Source organism: Daphnia pulicaria, chromosome 9 (assembly GCF_021234035.1).
Source record: "Daphnia pulicaria isolate SC F1-1A chromosome 9, SC_F0-13Bv2, whole genome shotgun sequence".
NCBI classification, from domain to species: domain Eukaryota; kingdom Metazoa; phylum Arthropoda; class Branchiopoda; order Diplostraca; family Daphniidae; genus Daphnia; species Daphnia pulicaria.
The window spans coordinates 1,812,678-1,828,572 of NC_060921.1; the positions used below are offsets into that span (position 1 = coordinate 1,812,678).

Here is a 15,895-nt window from a genome sequence, read left to right on the forward strand (position 1 = left end):
TTATTCACGGTCTAAAGAGATTCTCTCCTATACATCTGTAGGCCATTTTCTTTCTCTCCTGAATTGATTCTACCAAATTTTTCTTGAAAATACATTTGAGCGGGAAATCATTTTGAATTTGAACGAAATTTAAAAAAGATTCAGCTCCTGGCTAAATTTACTATCAGAGAGACAGATGGGGCTGAACTGTCAGTCTTCTTCTTCTTCTCTCTATATATAACACACATCCTGCTGGATAGCTCTCTCTGTGTGTGTGTGATCCAGCAAAAAAAAGTTCCAGGCGTTTTTCGTGCTGATGCGGCGTGTCGGATGCGCCCGGATCCGACCGTGTAGTCAGTCGGTTTTCGGGGGCAGAGAGAGAAATATGACAGGGCGTGACGCAATCAACTCTCATAGATATATACCTCTCTCTCTCTCTTGTGTACAGTCATGTGGCCCATGATATGTGTTCCGGCGGTCTCCAGCAGCGCTGGCGCATCCATATAGACGACAGTGGGCGCATATCTATAGGTGGGCCGCTCTAATATTTCTCCCCGCCGATCCGTCATGGAAAAAAAAAGAAAACCATCAAACACACACACGTATATAAATATAGATTCTAATACACACAGCTGCTACTGCTACTGCTGCTGCTGCAGCTCAAACTGACATTTCACAGAGAGAAAAGCCAAAAAGGCGGAACCTTCTTCCCCCCTCCCTTATGTAGTGTAGTACGTGAGCGGTTTAAAGTGCCATTTTAATTGCAATGAGCTACGCTCTATCTCTTCTTCTTTATTTTTCTCCGAGTCTATTTCACCTTGTAGAATATGAGAAATGTTACAACTTTTTCGGTGGGGTGTGCAGTTGTTTCTTGTATTATTTGGGGTGCCTATTGTTTTTTTTTTCTCGCTATGATATACAAGGACTGGAGAGATGTATATAAGTAACGCTCTTTTTCCGTCCGTTTTTCCCACCTGCAATGCGCGACGAAGACGGCCGTGTCCGTGTAGAAGGAATTCATCACCGCGAAGAAGATGAGACTTGGATATCATATCGGGGCGAGCTGCTGGAACCAATCCGTCAGCTCGTCGAAAATGTCTAGTAGTTAGTAGTCAGACCCCGAAATTGAGCGCGTGAAAAAGGATCGATTTTGTGCGCATCACGCAATCACCCCACCACCACCACGAACCCTATAGTCAGCGCCAGCCTTTGGCATGAAAGCAGAGGATTCGGTACGCATTACGTCACATTAGCGACCGGCTATTACATAGTCATTCAATCTTGTCCCGGGATAGTATAGATAAGATCGAATTGAATTTGATCGGGTTAAAGTGTGGAGTAGCTACAATAGCTCTACCCAATGTCGACGATTCGAACTAGAAGGAGCTCTGTTGCCATTCCAAAATTAATTTCACAAATATTGTTTTAAAATTACGCTTTAATTGACTGATCATCATTTCATGATTGTGAATCAATTAATTACAAATCCCTTTGAAATTCAATTCAACTCTGGTCGTTCACTCGTTTGGCAACGTGGAAAAGGAGGGGTGAGAGAAAGAAAAAAGTGGAATGGCAAATGGCAACTAATAAGTTAACTAAATTAATAATAAAGAAAGGAATTTTAATTCAACAAATTTTTTGTGGTATTTACCTCTCTTCGAAAAATAAATAATTAATTTAATCGTTGTTGGAATTGCAACGCAGTTCCGGACCTTCCGGTTGATTCGGGGACGCCTCATTGTCGTTGTTGTTTTCGATGGAGGAGGTCCTCCATTATGTCGCTCGTTTTCGCGCCATTTTTTAATCACGTGTTGATAGATGACCATTCTGAATACTTTAGGTAAGTCCTTCATATCGTTTTATTTGTATGTTTGATTTGAAAAATTGGGTTAGCCGTTGTATGCCATATCTTTCCGTTTTTTGTAAATTGACCTAAAATTCAATCAATTCGTCGAAAAGTATCAGAACGTAACGACAGGATTTCCACTTTCAAGATTTTTTGTTTTTTTCAGACTTCCATGTGAATATCAATTTTTGAAATCATTCTTTTTTTTTTATACGCCAGTCTCAATTGTTTCGAATGCCACCGTCCTTCATTGTCATTCGACTCAAAATTGTGTCCACCAAACCAAAAGGAAATACTTTGTTAAGATGTTTTTTATTATTTAAACTGCTGGACACTTTTGTGTTAACGCTCAAGAAAAATAGGTGAAGCTGATCTATATACTTTCACTAATGCCAAGCTACTATGTGATGCAAGTTATTATTATTCATTTTCGTTTGTTGTCCTCCGTCCAACCGAATCGCCAAAACACCAACGGGGCGTGTCAGATACTCTGGAAATGCCCAAAAATGTTCCATCCGGAATTATTAAATGGTGTGGGCTGTCCATCTCCATGTCGAATGTGATAACTTGCACGGCCATCACTGTGTGTGTAACGTAGTCGAAATCTGACTTCAATTTTCCCAGTCCATTCTCCCATAAATATGACACACGTATTCGTTCCCATTAGACGAAATTTTGAGGTCATAAGGATCGCCAGCAATCGAAAACGTTTTTCAGCTATAAAAGGGGCTATATAAAATCCAGTACTACCGATACATATAGAATAATAAGAAAAGGCTTCTGGGTTTAACAGGAATAAAAGGGACAATAGGAGGGGCCTAGAAATGGTCAGCGGCACAAGAAAAGAAGTTTAAACGTGTTGACAAGCTTCTTCTTCTTCTGGACTGGTTTTCTCACGCTCTCTCAGCATCCAAAAGCTACTGGCTGGTATATAACTTTTCCTTTTTTTTTTTTCTTTCTTAGGTTGGAGAAATATAATAAAAAAAGGAACACACAACCCCGGAGAGAGAAAGAAGAAAGAAGAAAAAGGCTATTATAGAATAAGAATGAGGTGAAAGACAGGAGCAATGAAGCCATTTCATTTTTCCCCTTAGACTTAAACTTTTTCTTCTTTTCCTTCCCAGTTGCTGCTGCTGCTGTCCCGACGGAAAAAGGGCCCCGCTCTGCCCATCTTCTAGTTGCTGTGATCATAAAACAAAAAAACCATTTAGCTACCGGTTCGCCTTCTTCTTCTTCTCGGAGAGGCTGCGAGCGGACTCTCTCCTCCAGTCGATTTCAGGCTTCATCTTACCTCATTTTCATCTAAGGAGGGTCTACTACACCCAGGGTATAACCTTTTTATATTTTTATAAAGGCCTAGCCAGCCAACCCTCAAGAAACAGGTCAAAGTTGAGAAACAGTAGCGTTCCAGAAAAAAAGCTTTCTGGCCAGGCTCTCTTGTTATTGTTTTCTTCTTCTCGACTTTCCAAGTGGAATTAGAAAAAAAAAGCGGAGGATATATATGTGTCCATTCCGTGTTTATTGTGGCCCATGCCATATCGTCGGTTCAGGTTTCCTCCGCGTCGTTTTTATTTTTTACAACCCACCACCACCACTACACTGGGCATCCAACTCGCAACTCTCTCTCTTATTTCTTTTCCTTGTGTAGAGCGGCCTCTTCACTTTTGCCCCAGCATAGGCCCTTCGTGTTATCGATGACTTTTATGTCTTAATATTTTTCCAGCGTCCCCCTTCCTAGAAAAGACATTCGAACAAGAGGCGGCAACACAAGAGATTTTTTCGTCCTTATAACCTTCCGTCATCTTATCCATAAAATTATTTTTTCTTTTTTTTTGTTGTTGTCCAGGGGGATAAAAGATGCTTGCCCAACAGGTCTAATATTTTCAATAAGGTTTATATGTGTGCCGGCATCATATGGAAAGTGATTCCATATATCCAGCCCCGATAACTTTCGTCCTCGAATTTATATATAGGCTGGAACTGGGCCCCTGCGTCTGCTGCTGGTCCTTGTTGAATTCATAATAATAACCATTTCCGATAGCCAGGATTCCAAATTGTATGTTATAAGGTTGCCCATTTGAGCGATGCAATAAAGCCATTGCGCTCTACTATGACATCGAGTCGCTAACAACAACAACAGCGTAGAGATTGGGGACATAACGGGCACGTTCTCTCGATCAACGAATGGACGTTATGAGTTTTAACTTTTTTTTTTTTAAATCAGGTCACACTGGACATTTTTATTTTTCATCGAGAATTTCTCTTGGAGAGATATTCAACGGTTCTTAATAAAATAAAAGATAGCGGTGCACAGTGCACAGATATGAGAGCACGTGCTCTATGGTGTACCGTTGGACCCGCGCCGTCTGCGCCTATATAAAAATCTACGCCAATAAAATGGGCCCGCGACATTTTGGCGAAACATTTTCTATATTGGCGGTTGTTTGCCAAATACTTTTGCAATCTAATAAAAGAAGAAAAAAAAGGGCCAACTTAGGTTGTAAAATAAAAAAATAAGGGGGGCGCAAAAAAAAGGTGCACCTTTGGCAAAAAGGCCGGTATAACACCCAGCCAAAAAACTGAAAAGTGAAACTGAAATTTTTATTTTTTTTTAAAGGCGAAATTGAAGGCTTGTAAAAATTGGCTTGTTTTTTCTTTTATTGGGCCCCTTGTTTTTATTTGCCCCCCCCTCGCTATATCCTCCATAAGATTTTTGCAATGTTGCGACGGCTGAAAAACAAGAATGAAATAGTAGACCAGACGGATGTATACAATGGAACGCCAATTGTATAAATCTTTAGTATTATATTTATGCCGACACAGAATAATAAACCATTTTTTTGTGAATGGAAAAAAAAAACAATCTGCAACGTTGCGAAAATAATGCAATAAAAATGGGAAAAATATAGGTTTCGGAAGTTGCAGAGGACGGCTGATTTATTGTATGTACATCTTCTAATAACTGGGCAGATTTTTTATTCTTTCTATCAGGGACGGAATATTTTTTTATTTTTTACTCCCCCCCAACCGCCGTGTTCCAGTTGGCGAATGTTGTGCTGTCAGCGGGCGCAGTAGCGCGCAAAAGGGAAATGGGAAAAGAGCAAAAAAAAAAAAATAAAAAAAGTAGAGAGAGTTTGATGTATGAATATCTAGCTGCTACCTGGGCTACAAGCAAAGGTGTGTATTTCACACTAACAAGCGCATCTCCGTCACCGCTAGGTGGTCTCTGTCTATTTTTTTATTTTTGAAAAGAAAAGAAAAAGATATATCTAGAAACTGTTGGGAAAATTTCTCTTGTGTTTTCCATTTCTTTTGTTGGAAACTTTTTTTTTTTTTATTTTTTCCCTTTTTGTAATGGGAATCATCTATCGTCTTGAGATGATACTTTTGAAATTTCCCCGCCGTTATTCTCTTGGACGACCAACAAAAACATGTAGGCCTACTATTTGTGTACACAAGAAACGGCACTATTTTTGTTTGTAAACATTATTTTGTCCGTTTCTATTGAAAAGTTAATTGCAAAAATGGCGACAGGAAATTATTGTTATTTTCAAATTCCGACGGAATATATATCAGTTGAATAATTTTTTGGTAAAAAGACGAAGGGATCAGTGGGGAGCGAGTTTGTGATCGGATGACAAAGAAACTCGCCCCTCCGTTTCATTATGAAAGGAAGAAACATTTTTTAAGTTTTTGTCGTTTCATATTTTTATTTTCACCTTGCGCTCTCTCTCTCTCTCGCCGGAATTAGTAGACAGTTTCTCAATTGTGTCTTTTTTCTTTCTTTCTCTCTCCACACAGAGCTGACAAACAAATCTGATCGTTCACCGTGACTGGACGATTTCCAATGAATTGATTTTCGGCTTTATTACTCGTCGTATTATAATAATAGACACGTTCATGTTATTATACATAGCGCCGGGGGAATATTTAAACACTGTTGTCGAGACTACCCCAGTCTCACAACTCCCTGGAATTGTCATTCAGAAACAAACAGCCCACAACCACCGAAAAAATATTATTTCATGTTTTTTAAATTTTTTGGTTTGGGCGGAAACCTTCTGGGCATCAAACTATTGAATGTCATATTTTTCATCTATATGCATTTATACCCTGCGAACACGCACAATAAGACAGTGCTACCGTGTATACGGCGGAGAGAATTGTCTTGGCCAGTGTGTCCAGTCATTTGACACAATGAAAAATTCTTCTTCATTGCCTTTTGTTTTGTTTTGAGATTTTTATTTTTTCGTAGGAAAAAATGTCGAAGGAAATTGAATGTACTGCACATGCAGGACAGACTTTTAGTATTTTTTTAAAAAAAGTTTATTTTATTCGACAGACAATTCTTCATCCTGTTTCTCTTGTTCTTTTTTATTTGAAATTTTATTCTCGAATAATTTTTCGACAATAAAAAAAGAAAAAATTCTAAACTATTTCCGTCGTGGGATGATGAGACTAAATCCTGAAATTGATGAGCCGTTGGGTTTCTATTTTATTTTAAAAATTATTTTTATCTTTTTTTTTTCCTCTTCTTATCAAATTGCGAGGGTACGTGTAATAACAGTATAAAAGAGCTGAGTAGTAGTCGTAGTACGTGCACTCTGAAAAAATAGGCGCAAGTCAAAGAAACAAGTTCATAAATTACGCGCCAGTAGCGACGGCGGCGGCGGCACTCTGGTGCAACTCGCACCGGAAACGGCGGCTAATTGAAACAAAAAGACTGGCGGGAGGGGGGAGTGTGTATATGTGTGTGTGTGTAAGTGTATAGTAATAGTAGTGCATATATAGTTACTACTACTACTATTAGACACATAAAGAGAAATTGGATCTATTCGCTTGGTTTTTTTTTTGTTTCCCCCTCTCAAATTTTTCTGATGGCCACCGTAGGAGAGAACTCGGCCGCCCAGGTAACACGAGTTGTTGCACTCACACCTTTGATCATCAATCCTCTCTCGCTCTATCCCCCCGCCCTCTTGTTTTACTTCTAAGCCCATGTATAATACACCTCCCTTATTTTTTAACTTTCGTTGTTGCAACACACACATCCCCCCTCTCTTTTTTGTATGTACCTTTACTCACATATGCCCAGCCACGCCCACACCTATCGGGGGGGTCCCCCATGTCTAACTTTTGGCGTGTCCAACTGACACCGAACAAATTCTAATCCGCTTTTTTTGTTTAAATTCGTTCAAAGCCGATTTGAATTAAGATTGTGGTCGTGTAGGCCTAATAACAAATTCCGATTTGAATTTGGCGGGTCATTTTTTTTTAATAAAAGAAAAAAAAATCAATTTGAATTTTTTCAAAGCGGCCGCCGTTGACGAGTTGATTTATTTGCGGAGCTGTTGCAACCCAACGCGAACAGGATCCTGACGAATTAGGAAGAAATGGTGTCAAACGGCGCTGAATAACAACAACAACAACAACTATTTCAGTTGGTGGAGAGTTGCAGAGCTGGCGGTGTCGTTGGTTGAAAATTCCGCACAACTCGCGTAATTTCAAACTTCTAACGGCTGCGACGTAATTCCTTTTTGACTTGCGCAAAAATAAAAAAGAAAATGTGAACAGATGCTGCTGACCCGTCGGGATATCGGATGGGAAAATCAAAAGAGCACGTCCATCCGAATACAACCCAAAAAAGTGAGAACACCAAAGTGGTCGCCGCCGCCGCCACAACTTTTTTGGCATCACGTCTCTTTTTTTTTTTCTTTTTTCTGGGCAGCAGCAGCTCCGCCGGATATCGGATTACACAATCGTCGACATGCGCATGAATATCCGCACACATTTGTGTGCGCGTTTCATATTTTCTAGAGTCCCCCCGGCTTCTTTTAAAATTTTTCTTGCGTCATTTGAATTCATTTGAATCTTAACTGTCCGTTTGATTGGGGGGGTGAATTATTACCCAATTGGTTAAAGGGGAATCATTGTTCCGCATTCCTTGACGGCTTCACCTGTTGATAGGTCCAGTTCTGGCGGATCAACTGGTGTATCAATTCGCAGTTTGAAAAAACCAGTGGCGATTCAAATTCAATTGGTTTAACTCCCCCTTTTTAGTCGTCTTGGAGAAAAACTGCCCAGCCGTCGACATTTACGACGTCCAGACGGACACATGCACAGCACAGCCAACATAAGATAGCTAGGCCTACTACACACATCACATCCAGCGGAGAAGAAGAAGAAGAAGAAAAACAGTTAGATGAGACACACACACTCGATTTTATGTACAAAATTTCTGGTTTTCAGGAGAGAAGAGAAACGGCCATATCGGCCAGCGCCAGGCCTATAGGCTCCACATTTGTTTTACGACATTGCCTGGGCTGGCCAGTCGACAAGACGAGACCGAAACTACACACACACACACAAAGGCAGGAGGGTGTGGGAAGCAGCTTTTGCTGGCCGCTGGAACTTTATGAGACATTGTCTTGGAGGCTGTGCCGTGCCCGTCGTCTCTCTCTCTCCATATCCTCTCATCGCGTCGCTTGTTGTAAAACAATCTGGCCACTGTTTTGCCGTTTCTCTCTTCGGCGTGTCTGATCGGGCGACCGAACCAGTTTCTTCTTCTTGTTGTATTTCCAGAGGCTCTTCTCTATAGACACCGGTAGCCAGCGTAACATTGTAAAACATGTTTAAAAGAGTTATATCTGTATGAGTATATGGGGCCCTGGATATTTGGATGGGCCAGTCAGCGCAGAGAAGGTCACGGGTTATATGCCCCCGTATCGAATAGACAAGGGAAATTGGTAGCTATAGGCGAAACAGAAGTTGTCGCTTCAACATTCCTATTGACACGTCCAATATTTGTCTGATAATATATATATCCAGGCCCATTTTTCCAGGATAGAAGAGCGGCGATCAGTTGACTTGGACTACCGGCAGCAGCTCATAGGGTCGTGGGAAAAGAATTCCAAGTTGAATATCATTTCGAAAACTTCTGAGCTCGATTCGAATGTCAGGAGAGAGAACGCGCGTGACCGTCTCGGCTGGACCTCTCCGTCTATTGTCCAAATGTCGCCCCCCCCCAATCAGTCGTCTTGTAATGGCTCAATAAGGCCTCGAATGTATGCACACACGAGGTGACTAGCTCTGCGGACACACATGGGCACAGACAATGTCGGACAGACCCGTGACTTTTTTGAGATGACGACGACCTACAGGAGAAGCGTGAAGAATATCTAGTTATAGTACACCACCAGAAAGCTTTATTATTCACTCAATGTGTGTCTAGCCGTGACCAGCACTCAAACAAAGTTAAATTCAAATTCTTGGATGGTCAAAATTCCCTGAAAGAATTTTCAAATTTAATTTAATTCCAATTTTAACTGTAATTTTATCGAAAATGGTTGTTGAATTCATGACACTTGAACAGAAATTCAAATTGAACTTGAATTTCCGTCTAATTCGATTGAAATTTCAGTTTAAAAAAATAATTCAAAAGAGTTTGAATAATAGGTTTAAAGAGACTAATGAAATTTCAATTCAGGTTATCTGCGCGCCAATAAAGTTGTGATTGGTATTGAGTGAGGTACACTCAGGAGTCGATGGGTCCCAATCGAACGATTGATTCCCCATACTGATGTCCATAGTTATCTGGGAAAGAGCCGATTATAATGCGATTCGATATAGAACACGGATGGTGAATTGACCGGATTCGACGTGGGGCAATAATGGGCAGCAGTATGAGCACTGGAGACGAGCCTGCTGATGATGGAACCTTTCGTCATTCCAAAGGAAAAATGATTCAACTTGGAAGAAGAAGGAAAAAAGCGTAGGGCATCAGTGGGCGTGTCTATTGCTCGTCCAAGTCCCGACCAATAGAAAGCCACCATGCAGCTGCTGCCCGTTTTTAACTTTGCCGGGGTGCTGGCCATATTTTTAACTGGAAAGTGTGTGTGGGGGAAGAAAAAAACCAGTTGGACACTCGCAAAGTTCTTCAGTTGTGCTCCGCTGCTCACAGCTTCAACTCGTCGTCTTCCATCGAGTGTGTGTGTGACCCGAAAGTTGTCCAGCACTCGTCGCCCATCGCCACCCCAGGAATTTCATATTACAACTCTCGTACGTCGAAGAAGAAAATTAAAAAAAAATGACGCTGACCGGCATGAACAACACCATGGCAAGACCCTGCACCTACACCACCGGCTATCCCTTTCAAGGTATTGTAGCCCAACCATTTGATTTCATTATGTAATAATAATAATCATTTGAATCAATCTGGAATAGTATCCAACAATCGAGAAAATGTTTTTCAATTGTTTTTCGTGTCGAGATAGAAAAGCAAAAGTGCAGTCGAGCGCGATTTTTGAATTCTCGTTTTTTGAATCGGAGAGTTGCCGTGACGTCAGCGCATCTCGCCTTTCTATGGAAATAAAATTTTCGGTTGAAATAAAAGAAAGAAAGAAAATAAAAAAAGGCGTTGGTTAGGGTCGATGGTTCGTGACAGTTTTGGGGAGCTCCTATTGTTTTTCCGAATAATTCTGGCGCCGTCGAGCTGCTGTCAGCCAGCAGCGTCGATCTCGTGCCGCTGTCGTTGATAATGCCCCCCGCTTTTGATATTGTCCTACGCGGGAACGTTCATTGTGACTCGGATGGCACCTGATGCCCAGCTCCTTGGACGAGCTGCCGAGTGGAAACTGACAATAAGATGGACCGAACAGTTACGCAGTAGCGTAGCTCGTGGTTACAAACAACGCAACGGCTGTTGTTGTCAACAACAACAACAATCTTTTTTCTATTCTTCTTCGACAACTTTTTTAAAATTTTTCGTGTCTGGCGCTCAACTTTCTTATTTCCATCGAAATGAATTTTTCTTAAAATATTTTAACATTTTTGGTTTTTTATTTTTTATTTAACACCAAAAGGTCAGGGACGTGTTAATCAGTTGGGTGGAGTCTTCATCAACGGACGTCCACTGCCCAACCACATCCGATTGAAGATTGTCGAACTGGCGGCCGCCGGCGTCCGTCCCTGCGTCATTTCCAGGCAATTGCGTGTCTCCCACGGATGCGTTTCCAAGATCCTCAATCGCTACCAGGAGACTGGAAGCATCCGGGCCGGAGTCGTTGGCGGTGCCCGACCCAAGCACAGCCTCCAGCCGGACATCCAGCGCCGTATCCAGGCCTACCGCATGGAGAATCATGGCATCTTTTCCTGGGAAATCAGAGACAGGTATGTATTATCCTATAATGTTTTGGCGCTACTTGTGTTAAATAATACTAGAGCGGATGATTAAATGTGATGTCGTCTCTTCCAGGTTGATCAAGGAGGGACTTTGCGAGCGCTCGACAGCCCCTTCGGTGAGTGCCATTTCTCGCTACCTGCGCGACACCTCCGAGGACAATCACAAATCCGAATCATCAGGTATAAAGAACAATTTGAATAATTAAAATCAAATAAAAAATACAAGAAAAACAAACGGGTTATTACGTACCAGACTCTAGCTAATCATATTTGTAGAATCAGTTGAATTGAGTAGATAAAACATATTTCTTTTAATTAAATCTACCTGGGGCCGACCCCTGGGTCTAACAAGGTGCAATCAAAGAAATCTGTTTGGGGGTATATCATTACAAGAGGGTCAAATATTAGAAGAACTAACTCCTTATTTATTAATCAGCGGCAATGCTCTGTACATTACACACACGTAGAGTTGTCCGACGTAACTTCCGTAAGTGATTATCAACGGAACAATGGGTGGTGTGGTCTAGGGGGGGGGGGACTAGGGCTTTAATTACAGTCGTAAAAAGAAAGCACGGCGTGCGCAAGTACCGCTGCCGCCGCCGACGCAACAGTAGCCCAGCACGCACCCTCATTATTTCCCAATAGGCTCAACACCTGTTGAAGGCCTCCGGATGACCTTATAGCCCTTTCCTTTTTTGTTTTTCTTTAATACCCTTTAATTAATTAACACGTAACACGGCAGCAATCAGATTCTGTTGTAGTTGATAATTCAAAAAAAAGAGCGGGAAATTAGAGTTTAGTCGATTGGATATAATTATTACAACAATTTAATTTTTTTTTATTTCAACAGGTGTTTCGGGCATTAGTTATGGAATGATGAGCCATCCAGGCGACGGATCTTCATCTTCGTCTCATTCCGGCGACGGAATGGATGAAGATGGATCGGGTTCCGACTGCGATTCGGAGCCGGGCATCCCGCTCAAGCGAAAGCAGCGCCGCCACCGGACTACCTTCACCGCCCAGCAGATGGACGAGCTGGAAAAGGCCTTCGACCGCACCCAGTATCCGGACGTTTACACCCGCGAGGAATTGGCCCAGCGCACCAAATTGACGGAAGCCCGGATCCAAGTTTGGTTCAGCAACCGACGCGCTAGATTGCGTAAACAAATGTCTTCCTCATCAGCCTCATCCGGCAATGGATCCTCGTCGCCGTCGTACTCCAGTTCGGCTTCCGCTTCTTCTTCCAGCGGAATGATGAACTCCAACAGCATCAGCCCAACCACCGGCGCCGGAATGATGATGTCCGCCAATATCGGCTCGACCGGAATGGGTCTGCCCAATGCGGCTTCTTCTCCTTACCAACAACATCCGCACGATACCATCCATCACCATCACTCTATGACGGCCAACAACACTGAAGTGCCTTCGGCTGTCCACCAACAGCCGCTCTACTCGGTTCCGCCGGCCTTCGCCGCTGCAGCTCCGGCCGCTTCGCCTTCTCTACCATCCAACAATCCTTACGTCACTTCTCTGGCCTCCCACCACCAGGTAAATTTGCATACGTCTTTCAAATTATTTTGTGAACCTAATCAATAATGTCGATTTCTTATATTCATTTTGCAGATGGCCAATACGATGATGAACTACCCGTACACTCCGCAAGAGAGCAGCAATTGGTATCAGCACCAACAACACCAGCACCAGGCTGCGGTCCAGCAACAAGCTTCCATGATGATGCCATCGGCGGTTACCAACCCAACTTCCGCCGTCGCATCTTTCGGCAACGGCAATCGTACGCCGATGGCTCATCCGCACGCCATGTCTCATCACCATCTCAACCACTCTGCATTCACAGCATCCATGTACGGATGGTATTGATTCGCCTTGTAACTCTTCCATCCACTTTTCTTTTAATGATACAAATTTATAGCCTTGATATATATTTTGAGTAGAATTTTAGAATGGCATATTTAAAATAGAAAAGAACACGGTCGACTGGCCGTCAACAATTTCATGGCGCTACAGTTAAACCTTTTTTCCCCCCATTTTCCCGATAAGAAAAGAATCTTTTTTCAATGACGATTGACTTGGCGACAGGTCTTGTTAGACAGCGTCGCGTTCAATTGTTTTGTCTCACCCCCGCATTGCAAAAAAGAAACAACGGCGACTTTTTCACAAATAAAAAAACGACAATGAAAATCGTGTCGACTTGTGTCGGCCGTTCCCTTTTGTTTGATTTCCTTTCCGTTCCGTCACGCTCCAACTGCCTTCAACTACCCAATCTATTTGAATTGAGTTTTCTTTAATTTTTTTACCACCAGCAGTATTTCAAACAAACAAGTGTCTTATTTATTTATATGAACGTGATATTTCTCATTTCTATGCATTTTTTGATATTCTATGAAATGACTTAAATTGTACTCTCTCGGCTCATTTTCACATGTCACCTGCTGGCCTGGCTACACCTGCTTCACTCCTATTTTTTTTTAAAAACAATTCTGTCTCGAATGGTTTTCTGATTGAATACAGAATTCTCCCAAGATGTCTAGAATGTGTTCCAGTCGGTTGAGTTGATCGAATCTCTGCCCACCTGAACAACCGAAGGTCTATGATAACGTTTCATAGGTTTTTCGATCTATTTCTAAATGTGGATCGGTGACGTTGGTGGCCAGGAGCAGCTGCCGTTGTTGCGACAGACTGAGTAACCAACAGCGCCGAGTTTGATCCAATACAACCCGAAAGGCGATCAATGACGTCGACGATATATCTGGACGGGAGGAGGATGTCTCCGATAAAAAATTCATCTTCCAACCTGCTGTACTGATCGAACTGGATCAATCTGGTCAACTAGATTGCGGCGGCCTCTTTGTAGTGCATCGATACGTCAGCGCACATCAGCCAAGCACAAAGGTTTTTCAATCAATAAAAAGATCAGAGCTTCACTGTAGTACAGGTAGTAGTATATTCCCGGAGAACTTGCAATCCTATTCTTTCAGTAGTTGACCGACTTTGACGCCAAACAGACCCATCAACCAAAGCACCAAACGCCAAGTTGAAACCTCTAAAGTGGATGACGCCATGTCGCAGATCTTCTTCTGTACGATCTACGATGGCAACGCAACTTTCGTTTACAAGTCGGGAACTTAAACAACAACAAATCGACTGATTTACGAATTTGAAAAAAAATTGTTCTTTTTTATTGATCCATGCAGGTGCAAAGCTGAAACGGAGTTGTGTTGCGGACGGGGATGCTGCCCCATGATTTCGTCGGCCAACAGCATTTGGTCGCAGTGGTACTTTTGGTAAAAATCAACAGTAACAGATGTTTAATTTCATTTAAATTAACGACTGGAATGTATCTAGGTTCGGTATCGCCATATTCGCTATACTAGTGGTTGGTATTTTCTTGACCCTGACGTCCAATAGTTGTCGACCCCAACCGATTTACACGGAAAATGTCGGCCATCAAGCGACTGCCTCTCGTTACGGCATCCGCCATATTCTAGGTATACTATATTCATCTCATTTTATTATTCGTGATTGAATCTAACGCATCGTTTCATTTCTTAGGAGTCCAGCAATCTCGTGTGACCAATGTTGCGCCCACCGGAGTGGTCTGCGGCCCAACGGGTCTCATTCAACCAGCAGCCATCCAGTCGAAATTCAGCTTACTAAACAGGTTTGTGTCTTGTATATACTTTTCTCTAATAAGTTTTTGATCTGGTAAAATAATGAAATGAATAACTCGGTCGATATACACTAAAATTCACAGCGCTAATAACAGGGAAAGCGTTGGATTGGCTCCGCTTAGACCGCCGTATCCGCTTCAGTTGAACGCTGGACGGTTCGATCACTCGATGGTTACCGACGACATAGTTTAAACTGTCTTTGTGTATGCAATTTACTATTTATAAAAATTTCTTTTAAAAACACAAATCAAAATGTATACCCGCAAAATGTGTTTCAATTAGTGTCAATGTGGTTTGTTTTAAAAATAAGAAGACAAATGAGTTGATTTTATTTTGTATTTCCGAATGATTTGATATTTGAAATTGAATGTCTCGTAAAAATGTCAGGGAAATGATTCGAAACGTTTAGTCCAAGTCGTTGGAAGGATCGTTGGGTGGGTTCATGGGCTGATCGTCGGTACTGAGCAGATTGATTCCAGGAAATAACATTGCCACCATGAATCGCTGGAAGGCGTCATCGTTCAAGGGTAACCCACCATTTCCATCGTTCAAGGTGACCCAACGACTTCCATCGTACACCGAAAAAGCACGAAATACCATTCTCCGTCTTGGTGGTGCGGGAGGACGGACGGGTGTGAAAACTTCGCCCTGGGACGATCCCGACGTGATGTTGTGAACGAATTGGCTGAACGGTTGCCTGCATGTCGGGCACTCCAACTTGACGCGGCACCAGCTGACCAGACAGTCGAAACAAAAGACGTGGCCGCAATCGAGTCGTGATTTGTCCGTTTGGGGACTCATGCAAATGGCGCATTCACCGTGGTCGTAATTCATCGGTTGGTGTTGGGGAACGGAACTTCCGGAGGGAATGGCAGGTTCATCATTCACCGTCGGTTCATTCACAGCAGGTAGATCGTCAGGTAGATCGTCAGTTGAAAGGCTGGACGTGGGATTTGCCATTTCAGCTGATTCATCGTCGGTTATTACGTCACCAGCCGGTTCGTCGTTATCCTCCATGTTGGAAACGGGATTCAGATTTTCATTGGCCGACTCGTCGTTGGAGTTTGATTGATCGTTTGACATGTTGAATCTTCGATAATAGACAATCAAGGCAATAAAGATAAGAAACCGTGTCGCCTATTTATCTCCCGAGTCCTGCGGACTTGCCTCTGCAAGTCCTCATCCGAGCTTATTTCTCTTCATA

The 15,895-nt window shown here is 42.4% G+C and overlaps 4 protein-coding genes across 6 annotated transcripts in view; 2 read left to right on the forward strand and 2 right to left on the reverse strand.

Moving 5' to 3' along the window:
• The window catches only part of LOC124312897, a 309,861-nt gene that overhangs the window by 94,548 nt on the left and 199,418 nt on the right, over positions 1-15,895 (reverse strand). The window lies entirely within an intron of this gene.
• LOC124313061 (protein gooseberry-like) lies at positions 1,591-13,487 on the forward strand. 3 transcript variants are annotated; one of them, XM_046777763.1, is made up of 11 exons: positions 1,591-1,819; positions 2,045-2,187; positions 2,789-2,876; positions 2,950-3,152; positions 8,665-9,043; positions 9,309-9,350; positions 9,452-9,978; positions 10,684-10,990; positions 11,076-11,182; positions 11,853-12,550; positions 12,626-13,487. In XM_046777763.1, the coding sequence occupies exons 7-11, from the start codon at positions 9,909-9,911 to the stop codon at positions 12,878-12,880; spliced, it is 1,437 nt and encodes a 478-aa protein (XP_046633719.1). In that variant the 5' UTR covers positions 1,591-1,819; positions 2,045-2,187; positions 2,789-2,876; positions 2,950-3,152; positions 8,665-9,043; positions 9,309-9,350; positions 9,452-9,908; the 3' UTR covers positions 12,881-13,487. The 3 variants fall into 3 exon arrangements, with proteins under 3 accessions (XP_046633719.1, XP_046633722.1, XP_046633721.1); XM_046777766.1 differs by lacking the exon at positions 8,665-9,043; XM_046777765.1 differs by lacking the exons at positions 8,665-9,043; positions 9,309-9,350.
• On the forward strand, positions 14,012-15,003 carry LOC124313430. The gene is made up of 5 exons (XM_046778353.1): positions 14,012-14,136; positions 14,215-14,304; positions 14,366-14,508; positions 14,573-14,681; positions 14,775-15,003. The coding sequence occupies exons 1-5, from the start codon at positions 14,081-14,083 to the stop codon at positions 14,881-14,883; spliced, it is 507 nt and encodes a 168-aa protein (XP_046634309.1). The 5' UTR covers positions 14,012-14,080; the 3' UTR covers positions 14,884-15,003.
• LOC124313760 (RING-H2 finger protein ATL64-like) lies at positions 15,097-15,774 on the reverse strand. Its single transcript, XM_046778571.1, has one exon. The coding sequence runs from the start codon at positions 15,772-15,774 to the stop codon at positions 15,097-15,099; it is 678 nt and encodes a 225-aa protein (XP_046634527.1).